Source organism: Chiloscyllium plagiosum, unplaced genomic scaffold (assembly GCF_037043375.1).
Source record: "Chiloscyllium plagiosum isolate Xiang-an unplaced genomic scaffold, Cpla_swu_hap1 HiC_scaffold_6, whole genome shotgun sequence".
Lineage (NCBI taxonomy): Eukaryota > Metazoa > Chordata > Chondrichthyes > Orectolobiformes > Hemiscylliidae > Chiloscyllium > Chiloscyllium plagiosum.
Window position 1 is genome coordinate 76861690 of NW_028270144.1, and position 15086 is coordinate 76876775.

Here is a 15086-nt window from a genome sequence, read left to right on the forward strand (position 1 = left end):
GTTAAAACGGTGATGATCTTGGTCAAAGTAGATCGGATACTATTACTTGAAGAAAAGTCAGAAACAACTGTGAAAGTCATTTGAAAACAATAATCTACAGAGTAGGCATGTCAACACGGAAAGAGAGAGACTCTGGAGTAGGCTGATTATCCAAAGCATACACAGATGAAGCAGAACAAGCATGCTTCTGACAGCCACTCTGTGCTATTACAAGTCTGGAGGAGTACAGGAAGTGCAGAAGTGAAATAAAAAAAGGAAACTGAGAATGTAAAGTGAGGGAGGATGTGAAGAAAATATTGGCAGGTACAATCTGAAAAATCCCAAAGATGAAAGGTGGCTAACTAAGGAAAGGATAGAACCCAAAAGAGTTGTACAGGGTTATTTGTGTGTAGAAGTGGAAGATATGGACAAGGTTCTTAATGTGTACTTTTCACCTGTCTTCTCAAAGGAGTGGAAGTTGGAGTTATTCTAGTTAAAGAGGTGTGAAATATTAGATGTAAGGTGAGAGGAAGTACTGGAGGGCTGACCTTTTTAAAGCTGGATAAATCCTGAGGCTGGATAGTTTGAATCTGAGGCTGTTCAGGAAAGCCCGGGAGGGAAGAACAGTCCGAGTTCACTTTCTAATCCTCAGTAGATAGCAGGTGAATATCAGGGAACTAAGAGGGTCTGCAGACATTGTACTATTGTTTATAGAATGCAAGGGCTGCTGCACAATATAGAAACTTTGACCTGAAAGTGGCCTTTGTTCCCCATCATTGATCCAATGAGTGATTTTGCAAATGAAAAGCCTTTTCAACTGGCATTCCACAGTACAGTGTCCTGTTTATGTACATATATAAATGTTTTGGACGTAAATGTAGGAGGCATGATTGGGAAGTTTGCAGGTGACAAATTTTTGCCATGCCATTGATAGTGAGCACGATTAATTGTTGACTCCAGAATGATACCACTAGTTTAGTTGAGTTGGTCAAGAAGTGGAAAATGACAGTCAATCAGATTTGAGATAATGCATTTGGGAGGACAAATGAAACTGTAATACAAAATAGCGACTATTGAGAATGTAGGAGTAGTGACAGACTTTGGACTGCAGATCCCAGAGCAGGTGGATAAGATGGCAAAGAAAGCATATGTAATGCCTTTCTTGGATGAGATATAGAATACAAAAGTAGGGATATAAAGCCAGAATTATTTTTTTTTTAAATGGTTAGACCGCAGCTAGAATTCGGTGTACAGTTCTAGCCACTGCATTTCAAAAAAGGACAAAATTGCAGTGGAGAATTTAGGAGAATGTTGCCAGTGTTTGAAAATTGCAACTATTAGGAAAGATTGGACAGGCTGGGGTTGTTTCTCTTGGAACAGAGGATGCTGAGGGGTGATGTAATTGAGGTGCATTAAATTTAAGGGCATTGGGCAGAAAAGAACTGTTTCTCCTTGCAGAGAGGTGAGTTACCGGTGGGTACATAAGATAATTTATAGAGGATTAAAGGGGACACAGTTTAAAAGTCTATTCTGAGGTTAGTGATTTACTAGAATTCCCCAAGAGCAATAAAAAGGAGGAACAGGAGTAGATTATTTGGCTGATCCAATATTCCTCCGTCCACTTGGCTGCCTTGTCTCCATAATCCTTGTCTCCATAACCCTTGATTCTTGCTAAGATACTTAGCAAGAATCTACCTCCGCCTTAAATACACACAAGGACTCTTATTGTCTGTGGCATGAAGTTCCATAGACACTTAACCTTCTGAGAAAAGAAATTCCTCCTCTTCCTCTATCTTAAATTGGTGCCTCTATCTTAAATTGGTAAGATTGCTTTCTAGTCCTTCACTGTCATGTGAGGGGAAACATCTTTTCAGCATTTACCCTGTCAAGCCCCTATTTGTTTCATTGCGATCACCTCTCATTTTTCTAAACTCCAGTGAGTAGAGTCCCAATCTTTGCTCATAAGACATTCTCTCCATAGATCATCCTAGTGATCAGTGTTTGAGCTGCCTCCAATGAAATTTGCTGCCTGTTTGATGCTGAAGGCAGAAACCTTAACCTCAATAAGAAGTGTCAGGATCTGCACTGGAAGTGCTACAATATATAATGTATGCAGCAATGTTTTGGAATTGCAATTAGAAAGGGCAGCTGGTTTATTTTTTCACCCGAGAAATGCACAATGAGCTGAATGGCCACTTTCTGTGTCTTAGTTTTTTTATGCTTCTGTGATTCTCATTCAGCATGTCACATGCTATTTGCCTCATACTTCCCCATGCCACAGATAGAGAATTAAATTATTTGACTTATTTATGTATCTATTAACGGCCTTACTGATTGCATCATTGTATTCTGATCTGTAAAATGTGCTTAAAATTTTGAGGCAGAACAAAGTTTAAAAATAAACTCATAAATACTAGTCTAGCCAACAAGTTGTTTTTATTCTTCTTTGTAAATTACAAGTGTCAAATTAACCTTTCTGTTTAAGATGAAGATTATGAAACTGCTGTTAAAAAACTCCATGGAAAATTGTATGAAGATAAGCGAGAGCAACAGAAAACACCTAAGACAGGTACAGATTTTAAATTGTGGAGACAACTCTTTAGAAATACAATCTTTTGGCAGTTTTATTTAGGAGTCTTGTTATGCTAGGTGAAGTCTTCAGAACTGGTAAAAATTTTGATCCAGGTGAATCAAAGGAGCAATTGTGTCCTAATGAACCAGAAGACTTCTCTGATGCAGGTACATTTTTAATCTAAGCATTAGTTTTGAAACCAAAATAATTTTGTTTTGATTGTGTTTTTTTTTAAAAAAGCTTGAAAGTTCATATCCAGATTACCCAGTAAATATACCAATAAGAGTCATGGCAGCAAGGCTCTGGAATAGATACTGTTATGTACAGAGGATTTTATTGTAACTTAGTGTCAAAACTTTTAAAACCCATTGTTTTCCAATTCGAGGTACATCCTTACATCTTACTGATAGGAAGCTGCATGCAGAAGAACAAAAGAAGCACAAGTCCTGTGCAACAGGTATGCATATTAAAAGATTTAAAATTTTGAAGTTGTCCAGAGGTGTTTGGCACTTGCAAATGGAATTTCATGATTTATGGTTGACTGCAAGTTGGTGGCTTCATTGATCTTTAATCTTTGTGTTCATCTGGTGTTCCTATATTTTGAAATTGCCCAAAACTACATTACAGATGCTAGGTAAGGTTTTTATTCAGAACCTTGTTGCCTGAATAGATTGAAAACTATTTGTACTCAGGATCAAAGTCCAAGTAGATATAGTATTGCATGTGATGTGACCATTCTATTTTGAAGAAAGGCTATTGTAAAATTCTACAGAACAGATACTCAAGCATTTCGTGGAGACATAGTTTTTTTATCATCTTGTTTCATTTGAGGGACCTGGAATTTGTCCGAAGTAGTTTTAGTTATCACTTTGTACTTTGTCCACTCTGCTCCCAATTGAATGAGTAGTGCGTTCCTGTTCTGTCCTTGTCTGCACTGTACCCCCATACTTTACCTAACAATTGTTTATCTGTTGGAAGTAAAACTGCAAACTAAATAGCATGGGAGTCATGTTCAGTGCTATAATTTAACTATTCTAAATGCTTCAAAGTAATCCTTGAAACTATTCAGGGCTAGTTCCGTCACTTTTATTCCTTTGAGCATGACACCTTCTGGATCATTAATTCCAAACTTTACCAAAGCATTTTAAGCGTGGCTACTTGTTGGTATAAACCTTTTAAGCGTCTCAGTTTCTGACTTTTCAGATTACTGCAATGACTGGTGGCAATCATTCCTATGGTTGAAGAATTGATTAGAAAATATTTCTAATCTAATCTAATCTAGAAAAATGTGAATTCCATAATCTTGCAATAATATTTCTAATTGCAAGATTATGGAATTCACATTTTTCTTGGCAGCCTAAGCAAAAGAACAATTAGTCTTTTAGAATATCGTCCTAGTCCCCAGAAGGAACATGAGACTGACAGTTTGGTTATTGAGCTGCAGCTGACGCTGAAACTTTCTTTAAAGATTTGGGCAACTTTTATAATTTTTTTTTCCACGTATCCTTTTCATAAATTTACCTTTCATAATAGATTCCAGTGGGAATAATCCAATGGAAGATGGTGACAAAGACTGTATTCTTGTGTGGGAGAAGGTGCCGACCCCTGAAGAGAAGTCGAAGGCTGAAAAGTTGTTGCTTCCTTCCACGTTTTTTTGTGGTATAAACAGTGATACTGAAGAAGAGAAGGAGGATGACTTTGAAATTGAAGTTAGAAAAATCAAGGAATCACAGGTGAATTAAAAATATCTTTCTTTAACCAGTGGAGTCAAGGACACAGGCGATGTCCTTCAGGCAGTGCACTGTATTTGCAACATACATCGTCCTAATGAGGGTATTCAAGTATTGACCCAATTTGTCACAAAAATTACTGTTTTGAAAGTAGATATTGTTATTTATAATGAAGCAAAATAAAAGCTGACTTTTTTTATGCATTTGAAATTAGCACGTGATATAACTTGCTACTCCTCAAGTTGAGTTGCATTTTCCACCAGGGGCTTTATCAGTTAGTATTTAAATTTTATGCTGTTTGATTTAAAATGGTTTAGCATGTTCTTGTATGATTTAAAACAATTTTTTTCTTATTTTTTCTCTAAATCGATATACTACTGTTGTAGGAAAGTAGTCGGGGGAAGGAGTTGATTAGTTAAAAGGGCAATTACTTCTTTTTTAACATGTCATTTTTGGACTCTGCTTTTATTGCAGTTAATTTAAAATGGTAATTTGTTTTTGTTACAGATAGCACAAGAAGGAATAATCAGCAGCTCAACTTGTGTAGATTCAGCATTCCAGTTGAATGAACCAACAACTGCGCAGGTTAATGTTTCAGAAGCTGAAGCTGACTCGACAACACAATTTGAACTTAAGGAATTTTCAGCAGATGACAGCAGACCCATTGATTTAACAACAAAAAAAGAAATGGAGCTTGATTCTACTACTGAAGGTACTAAAACAGGAAGAATTTTTGTGAAGGTATTCCCATTAGATAATTTTGGTGAAAGTACAATGATTCTTTACTTTTTTGAAAAGGAAGGCTCCAGGGTGTGAATGAAAAGTAGAAGAGTTATGAAAGTCCAATCAGTTGAGCATCATAAGTTGGTATTTTTCCTAAATTTAAAAGATTGCAGTATGTATTGGACATGAGGATGGGTGCCTTCTTCAAAGGAAGTAGTTTTTTTTAAGGGTTTAAGGTCCTTCTTTTCAATTTTTTTTAAAAACACATCTAAGTAAGTTGGAAATTTTTAAAAATTAGCAATTAATGAAAGTGGCCAACTGAAAAGTGCCATGTAGCAAATTTAGATTAGATTAGATTCCCTACTGTGTGGAAACAGGCCCTTCGGCCCAACAACTCCACACCTACCCTCCGAAGATTAACCCATTTCCCTCTAACTAATGCACTTAACACTATGAGCAATTTAACATGACCAATTCACCTGAACTGCACATTTAAGTAATAAAATCCTGTCATTTTGCTTGAGATAACAAGAGACCAATTAATTCCCTAGTTCTAACCACTCAGGAAGGATGAAGAGGGCTGGTGCCATTCTAATGTGTTAGGTTTAACTGAGACTAACCTCTGCCGTACATTTTGAGCTGACGTCGCTGAATTCATGCATCAATTTGGGACAAGCTTGGGTTTTCCCCCTGTGCTAGCTTATGTACACATAGGTTTTCATACAGGGTTTTGAGAGTCCAACTCTCTCCTAGTCCCAGATTTATACTTGCTCATTTCTCACTCTGGCTGTCACATTCCTCCTCTTCTGTATGCATGGTCTCTCGTGGCACATTCTCATTATCCTCCTTCCTGCTTTCTGTCACCCTCCATATTAATGTGGGCTTGGAGGTCCAAGCATAGCAGATTTCCTCCCTTAAAGGACATTAATGAACCAGGTGGATTTAAGTATAGTCAATGATAGTTTCATCTTTACTATCACTGAGACAAGGTATTGATATCAGAATTATTAACTGAATTCAAATTTTACCCGATCCCAATGTGAGATGTGAACCTGTGTCCTTGAGCAATAGACTGGGGTGGTGGGTCATATGTTCAACGATATTATCACTACACCATCCCTAACGATCCCAGAAGTTTTTTTTAATTGAAAGGAGCTTCTGTTTTAGTGGCTAGTTTTAATTAAATAAAGTACAAATGCACTATCCTTTATCTGAAATGCTCTGGTTTTAGGAACCACCTGGTTTTAAGAATTAAGAATTTTACGAATTTCAGAATAAGTGACAATTTGGTGAAGTTTTTAAAAAGACTTCCCAAAGAACAGACTTGCTGTGAGTAAAATGGGCCCTGAAACAGTATTGAGGCCTGCCAGTGCGGGGCCACCACCCACTGCCCCCACCCTGCCCCACACACAGACGCAGAGAGACAGACACAGCCGCGCACACATGTCGCATCTGAGTGGTTCGCATCAAGTGGTGTGGAGTTGGGCTAACTGTTTGCACACCAAGCAACCTTGTTAATGAGAAAAAAAGCTTCACAAAAGAATGTTCGGACTTTGGAGCATTTCGGATAAAGGGTTGTCTACCTGTGCAATAATTCCATCCCCCTTGTCACATTAAATATTTACCAAAAGTACTTGATGTGTACTTTGGGCAATTTAGCATGGCCAATTCACCAAACCTGTACATTTTTGGACTATGGGAGGAAACCGGAGCACCAGGAGGAAACCCACGCAGACACGGGGAGAATGTGCAAACTCCACACTCAGTCGCCTGAGGCAGGAAATGAACCCGGGTCTCTGGCGCTGTGAGGCACCAGTATCATTTTAGGGGCCCACCTGACTCTTAACTACATTCTTTTTATCAGAATATTGATTCCTTTGGTTTTTATATCCCGTGCAAGTCTTTTGTACACCCCTTTTTGCCATTTTGTTATCCATTGTTGTTATCCATTGTTGTTCCTTGCATCTGCTATTCACTAAAATTAGCTACTTTTTGTTGCATTCTTGTATGCATTATTCTTCTCTGCTTCACTGCCATCTCCTACCTTGTTAAATTAAGTCTTCTCAAAGATAAATTGTATCCTTCCCCTTTCACCAATACCCTATACTTATGGACATTGTGATCTAGTATATTCGTTTCCCAGTTCTGGCCCAGTTTCCAATTGGCAGTAATAACTAATTAATGTCTAATTTGTTCAGTTTGTTTCTCATGCTGTTTGCATAAAGAGCTCTTACTTGATCCATAAGCATCAAACACAAATCACGCAAGTAATACAAAAAAAAATTATGTGCCTGTCCCCTTGGTGTTTTTGCATCGCTGAGTACTACATTGTAGTGGCCAAGTTGTGCACAAGTGTGCATGAACATTCAGCTACTGAGCCATTGTAGACATTGGCTGCCTCCCTTAACCTGTTCTTCATTAAAGTATACATTTGCTGTTTGTAGAACTGCACGTCAAAGAAGTAGCACTAAGGAATGTGCAAATGTTGCAAAATATCTTATTGATGCACATTTGTTTTTTATAGTAAACTTTTGGGAAAGGAAATCTGCTGCCTTAGTCCAATATATATGTGGCACCAGGCTCTTAGCAATGCAGTTGATTCAACTTTTTTTTTATTCATTCTGGAGATGTGGGCCTAACTGGGCCAGCATTAATTGCCCATCTCCAGTTCTCCTTAAGGTGATAATGAGCTGCATTTTTGAACCACAGCAGTCCATTTGGTGTAGGTTTGCCAACTATGCTTTAGGGAGGGAGTTTCAGAATTTTGACCTCCTGCCACTGAAGGAGTGGCACTACATTGCCAAGTTGGGATGGTGAGTGGCTGGGAGAAGAACCTGCAGGCAGTGGAGTTCTCATGTAACTGCTGCCTTTGCGATGTTCATTTAGTTTTGAAAAGATCTATCTAAAGAGCTTTGAATATATGCAGTGCAACTTGCTGATGGTAAACACTGCTACTGTTGGGGGTTATGTTGGAGGGAGTGGTTTTGAATTTGATGCCAATTAAATGGGCTGCTTAGTCTTGCATGGCATCAAGCTTCTTGTGTTGGAGGTGTGTTCGTTCAAGAGATGGTCACTACTCGCATGCAATTGCAGCAACTGATTCTGGAGACAAATGGGTGTTGACCTTTTGCAAGGGACATGGAGAGTAAAAGTAGGGGGAGGTCTTGCTATAATTGTATATTAGGTTTCTGACTGCATATAGAGTACCACTTACAATTAAATGTCAATACTTGGATTGAAGCTAGCCCAGAGAAGGTTCACAAGCATTACAATCCCTGTATTGTCACAGCTTTTGAAATTTTCAAGTGCCCAACAGAAATAAGCTGAGACGTTGCATTTTCAAACATTTACTGTTTTTGAGAAAAACAAATACAAATCAAACATTACTCAGCAGGGAATTATTTCAACAAATCAAAGAATAGCTAATTTTGCATTCATTTATTAAGGTGTCTTACCATTCCTTTTGCTGTGCATTGCACTTTTGTCAAATACATAGCAAAGCCAGTGCAGTCATCCTTAGGGGGCCCAAAACTGTTTGCAGTATTGTAAATGTGGCCTGACTAGAACCTTGAACAGCCTCAAGTCATCTCTGCACTTGTATTCTAGCCCCTCGAAATAAATATTAACATTGCATTTGCCTGCCTCACTGCCAACTGAACCTGTATGTTAACCTTAAGAGAATCTTGAACTAGGACTCCCAAGTGTCTTTGTGCTTCAGACTTCTGAAGCGTTTCCCCATTTAGAAAACTGTCTACACCTCTTCTTACCCAAGTACATAACCTCACATTTTCCCACATATTCCATCTGTTATTTCTTTGCCCACTCTCCTAGCCCATCCAAGTCTTTCTGCTGCCTCCATAATACTTCAAAGCCACTACTTGGCTTTCCACCTATCTTTTGTTCTCCATTCCTTCATCCTGATCATTAGTGAATCACATGAATAGTTGTGGTCCCAACACTGAGTGCTGTGGAAGTCTCCTACTCACCAGCTGCCATCCTACCTTCTGCCAGTCAGCCAGTCCTCTATCCTTGCCCCAAACACATGGGGTCTTACCTTATTCCGCAGTCTCTTGTGCAGCACATTATCAAAGGTCTTCTGGAAAATCAAAAAATCATATCACGGCTGGTCTTTATCAAAGTTGCTCATTACCTTCTCAAAGACTTCTAACAGATTTGTCATGCTTGCCCTCCTTGACGGTCATACTAACACACCCCTATTTTACCATGCTGTAATCTCCTCTTTAATAGTTGACTCTAAAGTCTTATCAATGACTGAGGTCAAGTTAACTGGCCTTTTAATTGCTTATCTCCTGTCTCCCTTTCTTCAACAGGGATGTTACATTAGCCATTTTCCATTTGGATCTAACTTGACTTCAGTGATTTCTCTGAAAGCTCACCACTAATGCCGCCACAATCTCCTCAGCCATTTCTTTCAGAATCCCAGGTTGTGGTCTGTCTGGTCCAGGTGATTTATTCACCTTTTAGACCTTTCAGCTTCGCCAGCACCTCCTTACTGATGGCAATTATACTTGTCTCTGGCCACTGACTCTCTTGAAGTTACTCTGAAGTTTTGTTATGCTGCTGATGTCTTCCACCATGAAGTATCTATTTAGTTCTTCCATTAATTTGTTCTCCATGATTACTTCTCCTAGCCTCATTTTTCAGTGGTCCATGTCCACTTCTACCTCTCATCTGTTTTTATAGAACTGATTTTAAAATTGCTATTATAATTATGAAAAGTCTCAGATGAAAATAAGCAGCAAAGAACTTCTATTCCCTCAGCAGCCTGAATGAAGTTCAAACAAAGTTCCAGTTTACAATGTAGTTGATCACATCCTACACTGGAATAATGAAATTGGTTCATTTTGTTCAGAAGGTGACTATGGCACCAATTTTAAGAACTGGTTTTAAGGGGATTCACTTGCAATTTGCTCCATATTTCAAATCTTTCCATACACCTTTTAAATAATTTTAAAATATGATCTAAATTTTTACAAATCGCAGTGAGATGCCGTGCCTTTTTGAGAATATTATTACTCTTGACATTGTTTCATGGTAAAGCTCATGGAAGAATGAGTATTTTGCTCCTAATGAATTTCTGTTTTCTAATACAATGTTTTCCATCTTCCAGTGAATGGCATATTTGGATTTGGTAACTCGAAAACAGTTTCTTTCGCAGATTTGGCTGCTCAGAGCACAGAAGGATATGCGTTTGCACCAAAAGGTAGCATTTGTTTTTTATCTTGCTGCTTGATAACTGAAAATACAATCTATTTTTGGATTAACAAGTTCCTGTTCATCAAGAATGCACAATGACCAACATTAGGTTTTCAAAAAAAAACAAATTTCTCTTTCTAGTCATAATTTACACTTCTGACAGTTGTTAACCACATAGTCAGTCATGCTAAATTAATTCTCTACTGGGTGGGTTGCCCTGTTCTGTACCTGAGTTGTAGCTACAACTTGCCCGTCATAAGCAGAGTCCTGCTTCTCTGTCTCCTATTGCCTTGAGTTGAGCTGTCTTGCTGATCAGTAAGTGTAATCTGAACTTTATTGTTATTTTAGCCATTGACAGTAAATTATTATTGATCCCTGTAGTCTAGTGAGTAGGTCAGGTTGGTTTGCCCATTTCCTTCAGGACAACTATGACCACAAATTGCAAGAAAAAGAACAAATACTAAAAGTAGAACTTGTGTCATCAACCTGAAACATCAGTTCTTATTTCTCTTCACATACACTTCTTGACCTATTGAGTATTTCCTGAAGGTTTGTTGTCATTTTGAATTTTCCTGCATTGGTGCTGTTGTGCTTGTATGTAGTCTGTATATTTGCTCATCTGTGGTGTGTTCCCCATTGCAAAACATTTTGATAGAGTTCAGGTGCCATTATAGCAGTTTGAAATTTAACTTGAATTTAAAAGTAAAAGTAATTATCAGTTAAAGAAGCCATGAAACTGCCAGATTGTTGTCTACTAACTGTTGCCATCTGACTGAGCTGCAAGAGTAAGGAATGAAAATAGGAAATTAAAATTGAATTGTAGATAAAACATTTCATTTTGAAATTAATGTCATTGGATCCTATTGTCTTGTAAATCCTTGGTTTTGACTAAATACCAAGTTCCTTTCTAAACTTGATTATTTACTTAAATATTTGCTTGATTTAGAACGGAAAAAGTAAATTGCTTTACTGAATCAAACCAGTAATAAAGTTTCTGATCATTTTCCCTACTCCAAACAAACAGCGCAACTACAAAAAGAAAACTTAAAAATGTCAATTACTTTTCAGGTTTCTTTAACTGATGAAGGCAACCTTTGAATTTTTAGATAAAGTTTTTAACATAATTCCTATTTTAATTCAGCAACAAATGTTTGAGTGGAATTTGGCCTTTAAAACATAAATAGCTATGTTTAGCTTGAATAGCCTGGGTATTTTGGTGATTTTTGTACTGCTGCAAATAGTGTGTATAGTTTTATCATACTTCAGCTTGGTAATCTCTTTTTTGTGTTTTATGTTTAAAAATGCTATTTTTAGTATTTTTTTGATGTGCTTTTAAAATCTGCAAAATCCCTGAGCGAGTTGTTGGAAGTGATAACCCAATGCTGTTTTATTTCTAATACTGAAAAATTTGACAACTGTTTTAAACCAACAGAAGCTAATTTCACTTGGGCAAATGCAGGAACAGCTGTGTTCACTTCGATGGTGTCCAGAAGTTCATGTGAAGAAGATGATGGCGCTGATGTAGTATCGAGCAATGACATCCACTTTGAGCCAATAGTTTCCTTACCTGAGGTAAATGTACTGTCCAACAATTTTAGCAACAGATAGAAACCTCTATTAAAACTATTTCCTCAAAATCAATATATAAACAATATACACACATTTGTGTAGTTACATTTAAAACTTGATTGTCTGTTTATCTTTTATACCCATCTAATCTGTGAATAGTTTGATCTTTATTGCCTAGAATTTAGTTTGGTAACTGATATTGTGATGCATTACTGGCCAATGTATTTTTTTTAAGTGTAGAAATTTTAAGAAAGTTGACTACTGTTGAATTTCAAATGATTATTCTTAAACTGAATCAATGCAATTCATGTCACTAGGTTAATACAAAATCTGGTGAAGAAGATGAGGAAATCATTTTTAAAGAAAGATGTAAACTGTATCGTTGGGACCGTGATATTTCTCAGTGGAAAGAACGTGGAGTTGGGGACCTAAAAATTCTGTATCACTCCCAAAAGCGATGTTACCGTATTCTGATGAGGCGAGAACAAGTTCTTAAGGTCTGTGCGAATCATGTTATTACTGAAGAAATGGAACTCAAACCGTTGAATACATCAAACAATGCATTTATTTGGACTGCAGCTGACTACACTGGTAAGATTTAAACCTGCATACATTGCATGCTGTTTGTGGGGGGTGGGGGGGGAGAAAGATTCAGTTGTCAATGCTACTGAGTGAAAAATGTTTTGTACTCTGCATAATCTTTAAGTCATTCAGACACCTGATGGAAAAGTCATGAAAAACTTTTTTGTCGTTCTTATTTGCTGAATTGTCATAAGTTACCCATCCCAACTAGGCAGAGAAATATCTTAAAACAGACCCCACCACCAGGGATATATTTCCCTCCCACCTCTACCTGCATTCCGTAGAGGCCATTCCTTCTGCGACATTCTTGTCAGGTCCACCATCCCCCCCCCCAGCACCTTCTCCTGCCACCACAAGATTTGCAAAACCTGTGGCCACAACCCCCCCACCCACCCAAAGGAACCTTCCACTTGCCCCACATGTCATTTACTGTATCGGTTGCTCCTGATGTGGTCTCCTCTACTGGGTGCCTACTTGCGGATCACTTCAGAGAACATCTCTGAGATACACACACTAAACAACCCACTGCCCCGTGGCCAAACACTTTAGCTTCCTCTCCTACTCCCAAGGATATGCAGTTCCTGAGCCGCCTCCATCGCCAAGCCTTTACCACCCGACGCCAGGAAGAAGAATGTTTCATCTTCTGTTTGGGACCTTCCAATCACATGGGATCAATGTGGGTTTCTTTAGTTTCCTGACTGCATCTCTCCCCCACCCCACCCCCCAAAAAAAAGAAAAGCGTTATCCCAGATTTAGCCTTCAAACTCAGCACCATCCTCTTGACCTGTCCACCTTTCTTCCCACCTATCTGCTCCACCCTCTATTCTCCAATGTATCACTTTCACCCCCACCTTCATCTACCTATTGCATTCCCAGCTACCTTGCCCCCAGCACGCTCACACCCCCCCCCCCCCAAAAAAAAGTCTCTCAGCCCTGACCCATAAGCCTCATTCCTGATGAAAGGCTTATGCTCGCAATGTTGATTCACCTGCTCCTCAGGATGTTGCCTGACCAGCTGTGCTTTTCCAGGACCGCACTCTTGACTCTGATGTCCAGATCTGCAGCCTTTTTCTCCCAGAGAAATATTCCTGTTTGTATTTTTTCAGATGGCGAAGCTAAAGTAGAACAGCTTGCAGTGCGATTCAAAACTCCAGAATTGGCGGCTGCCTACAAAAAGAAGTTTGAAGAATGTCGAGATGCATCTTCGCAACTACAGAAATCTGAGGAATCCCAAGTTTTAGCCCTGTCAAATAGCAGTAACCCTGTTGTTTATTTTGATGTGTCAGCTGATAAGGAGAGCATGGGACGAATTACCATGGAACTGCTATCAAATGAAGTTCCACGAACAGCTGAAAACTTTAGGGCCCTCTGCACCGGAGAGCATGGTTTTGGATTTAAAAATTCATTATTTCACAGGGTTATTCCAGAATTTGTTTGCCAGGTAATTATTTGCTTCCATTTGTGCAGTTGTTTTGGTGCATTGCATTTTGCTATGGCAGACATTATGAATTTTGTAACTTGGCAATACCTTCTTGCTTGTGCTAAAAGGTGGCTAAGGAGAGTAGTTGGTGTAGTAAACTGCAGATTGACCTGTACAATATAGCTGCTTCATACTCAGTGGATTCATTGTTCCTGCGGTCGCAGAAAAGCAATTGCTGGTCAGTTTCAAGTGAATTTACCTTCACAATGCAAATTATCACGACTCAACCCAAGGATTATTTCAAGCATATAGCACAGAACAGGCATTTTGGGTCACCCAAGTGTTATTGCTATCTATGGGGGATTCAGTTAGTTTAGTTGGCTGGACCGCTACCTGGCTGGATGTTTGTGATGCAGAGTGATACTAACAGCACGGGTTCAATCCTGTAATGGCTGAGGTTATCGTAAAGGTCCCTTCTTCTAGAACTTACCCCTCGCCTGAGGTGTCATGACCCCCATGTTAATCCACCACCAGTCATCTCTAATGGAAAAACATTTCTATGGTCCTCTGGAACGATAACACCATTACTTTTACTGCACAGTTTCTATACAAGTCACCTCCCATTCTATATACCTCATTCCATTCTTTAAACATTTTTTTTCTATTCATAGGAAGAGTAGTAGACCATTCTGCCCATTGAGTATGGTGACCATTCACTATGATGATGGATTATCAAACATTTTTACTCCCTTTTACTGACCTTGTTGCCATAGCTTTCGCATCTCGTGTAGCTTCCTGATGAAAACATCCAAGCTATTTGTCTCAACAACTGCTTGTGGCTGTAAAGCTCTTGTTTTGAGTACTGTGGCGAGAGAAATGTCTCCTTTTCCTACTGTATGTATTAGTTGTGTTTTGTGGATCCAAGTTTAAGATTTCCCATAAGTGAAAACATTTTTGCCATGTCTATCCTGTCTAACTTATTCCTTTTTAAATTCCTCTCTGCTTATCTAAACGTCTTTTGTCAACACAACAATATTCCAACCTGTTCAGTATTTCCTGGTAGTTCTGTGTCATCCTTGTAAATTCTTTTTTTGCAGTTTTTCTGATGCTTCTATGTCCTTTTTTTATTGTGCAGAGCTTAACTTGTGCACAGTACTGAGTGCATCCTGGTTGGGCCTAGATAAACTTAGCCTCTGCTTTTGAATTCTATAATCACAAATAATAACTTGTAATTTATTTTATTACTTTTATTTTTATTACTGACGTGCCATGCCATTTGTTGATGATTTCATTT

At 38.5% G+C, this 15086-nt stretch overlaps 1 protein-coding gene across 5 annotated transcripts in view; it reads left to right on the forward strand.

Moving 5' to 3' along the window:
* The window catches only part of ranbp2 (RAN binding protein 2), a 71085-nt gene that overhangs the window by 51542 nt on the left and 4457 nt on the right, over positions 1-15086 (forward strand). For 3 of the 5 annotated variants that reach the window (XM_043691777.2, XM_043691779.2, XM_087988126.1), the window contains 9 exons: positions 2465-2548; positions 2629-2718; positions 2937-3008; positions 4085-4284; positions 4789-4993; positions 10136-10228; positions 11654-11793; positions 12108-12381; positions 13479-13813. In XM_043691777.2, coding sequence (XP_043547712.2) covers positions 2465-2548; positions 2629-2718; positions 2937-3008; positions 4085-4284; positions 4789-4993; positions 10136-10228; positions 11654-11793; positions 12108-12381; positions 13479-13813 — 1493 coding nt within the window. The remainder of the gene's footprint in view (positions 1-2464; positions 2549-2628; positions 2719-2936; positions 3009-4084; positions 4285-4788; positions 4994-10135; positions 10229-11653; positions 11794-12107; positions 12382-13478; positions 13814-15086) is intronic. The other 2 variants (XM_087988129.1, XM_087988128.1) reach the window with 2 other exon arrangements.